The sequence below is a fragment of the Crocuta crocuta genome, unplaced genomic scaffold, assembly GCF_008692635.1.
Source record: "Crocuta crocuta isolate KB4526 unplaced genomic scaffold, BGI_CrCroc_1.0 scaffold1468, whole genome shotgun sequence".
Classification (NCBI taxonomy): Eukaryota; Metazoa; Chordata; class Mammalia; order Carnivora; family Hyaenidae; genus Crocuta; species Crocuta crocuta.
The window spans coordinates 282686-287806 of record NW_027531991.1 but is presented as its reverse complement, the minus strand read 5'-3'; the positions used below and the strand labels follow the sequence as shown (position 1 = coordinate 287806).

Sequence of the window (5121 nt, the reverse complement as noted above, 5' to 3'; positions counted from 1 at the left end):
GGATGTTTTGGATGATGAAATATGCATGCGTTAGCTCAGCAGCCTTGTTAACAAAGCAAATATAACTATATCAAAAAGGGAGGCAGTGTAGTTTGGTGGAAAACAGAGTTGACCTTTGATTCAAGAGACCTGGATTCAAGTGATAGTTTGTCCCCCTTACTGTGTGACCCTATTTAAGTCACTTAACCTCTCTGTTTGCTCATTTGAAAATTTTCAGTATGAAAACTTGTCGTCAGTCTTTGAGTGCTATTATGATATAATTCAATGCGGAAAAGCACCAAGCAAGGGGTGAAATGCTTTACACTGAAAAATATTTTTATGACCACAATTTTCCTGAAGTAGGTGAAAAGGATTNGCCAAAGCCATAAGCCACATGTGACAAACTGGGGAAGTGGCTCCAAATAGAGCCATGAACGTAACAAAATTCCATAGAAGATCATAATGGTTTCCGGGAAACATCACATTCCGTCCATTTTATGTGGCTCTTTCAATCTCCTTTCTCTGTAATAAAGTCCTCGCTTGGTAGATCTGAGGCAATGAGAAAACATGAATGAGAAGGAAAAGGGGAAGGTGGAAGAAAGAGTGAAGTCAGAATTGATGGTAAGGAGGAGGGATTTCAAAGGAAGGAGGTTTTACATATGCCATTCTTGATAAATATTAGGAGTGGTACAGTGTATGTAAGAGCATACAGACGGTAGCTAAATCACTTAAAATTACCACTACGGTTGAGCTAACATTTTTATACAATGGCTATAAAATTTTCTAACAGGATGACTAGATGAACGATTGGAAAATAAAAAAGGAAAGGAAAAGGTATTTTTAAAGAAGACTCCTAAGTGTAACGCCTACTTTAAGAAAACAGGCGAACAGACATTTACATATGGTGTTTTGGCTCATTTTTCCCGTGTGAGGATATGAAAGACATTTTGCCATCAGAAACAGATATTAACTTTATGATGGGGCGCCGAAATAGTCTTGGTTGGAGATGTCCCAGGAGCAGATCCTGAGACAAAGGTTCAAGTTCCAGCAATTTATTTGGGAAGCGAGCCCAGGAAACAGCCAAAGGAGTGCGGGCAAGCGAGACAAGGGAAGGAAGCTGGGTGGTGGTGGGAGGACCTCTGTCCAAGGGGAGCACACGATTCAGTCATTCCACTTGAGGGCCGAGACCACTGGGGTGTTTAGACGTTTTCTGTCAGTCCCTGGTTGAGAGCTCCTAGGGATATGGGCTGTTAATGTTGTGGCCCCCTGGCCCCGCCTCCCGGGGCTGTTGGTGGGGGGTTTCCCAGGGCCAGAGAAAGCCCTCACACAGAGGTGCACTTGCGAGCAGGTGGCAGCCGGCCGGCTGTTGTCCCCCACGATGAAGCCCGGGGAGGGCTGGGGGCTCAGACAGCTCCTGCTCTACAGAGATCCTTTTAGTTCTTCCCTGCAGATCTTTGGGAATGGACTGTCAACACTATGATGTTGTTGAAGTGCAGACTGCTTGTACGAAGAAAGATGTCATTTGTAGGTCTCTTCTAAGCTGAAGGGAAGATCTCTGCAGCTGGGTTTCCTGGTCTGCAGAGTGGGGCCCCCATTCATATCTGCCTCGCTGTTGAGGGCTTCCAAGTAGCCCGAGATAAGTAATGAGCATCGTGTCAGGAGCGTAAGAGGTTCTCGGTAAATGGGAGAGATGGAGATGACTGCGCTCGTGGGCCACGGCGCCGATGTGCCGAGTTCTAACCGAAGCCGTGCCCTGCTTGCACAGGAGCCCAGGCCCGAAATCCTCCCTAGAGATTTTCCAAACAGCCTGCCTCCAACATGATGCCTCTGTCGTGCCCAATTTGCGAGTCCCCAGAGACCCCCCAAGGAGCTGACACCGATGCAAGTACAAAAGGGTCTTTACTACAAGCTCGAGCAGGGGCTCACCCGCCTACCAGTGTAGTGGCAGCAGGGTGAAGCCAAGAACAATAGCGAGCAGGGTTTTTATGGGGTCAGGGACGGGGGTGTTACAGTGCACACGTTGTACGTATAGCATCATCACATAAGCACCAATCATAATTGTACAGCACCCATGGTAACTGCTTTGACCATTCAGTATCTGTGAGGTGTTCATTACTTTTGGCGGGACCCAAACATGACTTTTGAGAATGCTTTGAAAATGACCAATTATGAGGTGAGTTCAAAGGGCCCACGTGGGGTTCAGGCAAGCGGTGAGAAATTGGCTAGTTTGTACAGAAGAACTGTCTACAGTTCCCAACCTTGACTCAGACCACAGGAATGTGTTTTGATTAGCTGACCTGAGGGCGGTCCGAGGATGGCTTTAGCCTTGAGCAATCTGAGGAACTGGGGCTACGTGCAGCCCGAGGTTGCTCTTAATGGAGGCCTTAATTTCAAAATGACGTTACTTAGGCTCTTCACCTCTACTTGCCCTAACTGGAGAGATGGCTCCCCTAGCTTTGTCCCTCGCTTTTAGCTTTCTTGTTTCCTTTCACTGAGTCCCTGCCTCTTTGTACATGTTCATGTGCCACCGTCTGTCTGCCTCACCCCGACTCCGTACCCAGCGCTTCGTACTGATGGGGAGGAGGAGTGATGTTCATTTTTTTCCTGACTAAAAGGGTAATAGATGCTCATCTTTTACATGCTTTTATATCTTCGTATAGATACGAAGATATAAAAAAGAAAGCACCAATCGCCCATGATCCCACAGCTTAAAGATGTCACTATTAACATCTCGGTGTACTTCCCTGTGGGACTTTTCTCTAGGCGTGGACATATCTTTTGGTATCTTAGGTTGTGGTCCCCTTTTTTTGTGACATAATGTTAACATGTTGCCATAGCATTAGAATGTCCTCAAAAACATGACCACTAATGCATGTATAACACTATATGAATGTATTTTGTTTTGACCATTACTCCTATTGCTGTAAGTTGTATTTTTTTTTTTTACTGATATAAGTATTTCTGCGTTAAGTGTCTTTGTACATAATTATTTGTGTGGTTCTCTGATTAGTTCTTTGGGGATAGGTTCCCAAGGGGAATTCCTAGGTCAAAGGGCACACATGTTCCAAGACTGTTAGCGTGTACTGACAAATGTCCTCCATGGAGTTTTTAACAATGTTAACACGGGTATAGATCTGCATAATGGTTGCCATATCCAGATAGGGAACAATTCTATCACCCTCATAACTTACCTTCTGCTACCCCTTTACAGTCATTCCTTCCCCTCTGCATGACCCCTACAAGGTTATGGAATATTTAATTCCATTCTGTGGAATTAACTGGTTATTCTCAGCTAATCACCTTAACAGCATCTGGAAACCCCCAAGTTAAAATTACTCCCACAAGGACCCTGCTAGACACCAGGGCTCTGCTAAATAGGCAGGTGAGATGCACCTTCCATTCTAGAGAGGAAATTCGAGGACCAGTTAGGAGGTCCAGCTGGCAAGCAGCCCAGAACCTAGTGAGGGTTAGGAGGTTAAGTGCCTTCCAATGGGATCATGTGGCTCTGGACAGTGGTTCTCAAACTCTACCATGTGGCAGAACCTGGAGATTTCACTGAAACACAGATTCCTAGTTGCCACCACCTGAGTTTTCTGATTCAGTAGATCCATGGCAGGGACAAAGAATTTCTGACAAGTTCCCAAGGCTGTTGTTGTGGCTCCTTTGGGGACCACATTTTGAGAACTGCCACTGTAAGGCAAAGAAAATATCGAGATGACATGAACAATATCGCGTCTATATCACCCAGCACAGTGGGAAAGGGCCTCTTAAAGTGTTGCAGGGTTTGGCTCTTGCAGGTTGAGGGGCTTGTTAGAGATAAACTTGCAGCTTGAGGTGTTTTGTGTTTCCAGGAGGGCAGACAGCACAGGAAGGAAAGGCTAGAAAGTGGGTGGGATGGCCCCTTTTCAGATGACTCAGTGTCACTGGAATTCTTGCATTATTGGAGGTCTCTTAAGCATAGGGAATAACAGGGATATCAGGTGATGCCATTCTCATTTAAAGTGGCAGAATCTGTAACTGTCAAACTGAAAGTCTATGCTGCAGAATCCATTTTCTTGTTTTAAGGTTAGCTTTCTTTGAGGAGTAATGAAAATAAGGCCCCTATATTAATACACCACATTCAAATTTACAAAGTGCTTTCACATGATATTTGTTTGGTCTCCCAAATTCTGTGAGGGAAACAGGGCAGTATTTTTATCCCATCCCTGTTTTATAATTTAAATTTTAGTTAACATGGAGTGCAATACTGGTTTCAGGAGAAGAATTTAGTGATTCATCATACATACAACACCTAGTGCTCATCACAACAAATGCCCTCCTTAATGCCCATCACCCATCTACCCCATCCCCCACCCACCTCCCTCTGTCAACCCATAGTTTGTTCTCTGTCATTAAGAGTCTCTTATGATTTGTTTCCCTCTCTTCTCTTCCCCCATCCCACATATTCATCTGTTTTTTTCTTAAATTCCACATGAATTAAGTCATACGGTATTTGTCTTTCTCTGACTTGTTTCGCTTAACATAATACATTCTTAGCTCCATCCACATCATTGCAAATGACAAGATTTCATTCCTTTTTATGGCTGAATAATATTCATTATTCGTGTGTGTGTGTGTATACATTTCTTTAATCCATTCATCAGCGATGGACATTGGGGGTGTCTCCATAGTGTGGCTATTATTGATAATGCTGCTGTACACACTGGGGTGCATATACCCCTTCAAATCTGTATTTTTGTATCTTTTGGGTAAATACCTAGTAGTGCCGTTGCTGGACTGTAGGGTAGTTCTATTTTTAGTTTTTTGAGGGACTTCCACACTGTTCTCCAGAGCGGCTGCACCAGTTTGCATTCCCACCAACAGCGCAAGAGGCTTCCCCTCTGTCCCCATCCTTTGGACTGTTGGTTCTCCATGTATGATCCTTGGACCTGCAGCGTTAGTATCACCTGGGAACTTGCTAGAAATGCAATTGCTAGCCCCACCCCAGACCTATGGAATCAGGTCTTGAGGGGCCAATAATTTGCAGTTTTAAGACGTTCCCAGATGCTGCTGATGCTGGTGCTGCTGGTCCTGGAGCACGCTTGGATGAAAACCACCCCTAAAGATTAAAATGAAAGATCTAAAAGCCCAGCAATTTGTGTT

At 44.7% G+C, this 5121-nt stretch overlaps 1 protein-coding gene across 3 annotated transcripts in view; it reads left to right on the top strand.

Annotated features, from left to right (window-relative positions):
• Positions 1–5121, top strand: part of PCYT1B (phosphate cytidylyltransferase 1B, choline) — a 119384-nt gene that overhangs the window by 18442 nt on the left and 95821 nt on the right. The window contains exon 1 of one of the 3 annotated variants that reach the window (XM_077775062.1): positions 499–600. The exons of 1 other annotated variant lie outside the window; for it this stretch is intronic. In XM_077775062.1, the coding sequence (XP_077631188.1) occupies positions 547–600 (54 nt within the window). In that variant the 5' untranslated portion in view covers positions 499–546. Of the gene's footprint in view, positions 1–498; positions 601–2096; positions 2153–5121 lie in introns of those variants that run through there. One more of the 3 variants, XM_077775064.1, reaches the window with a different exon arrangement.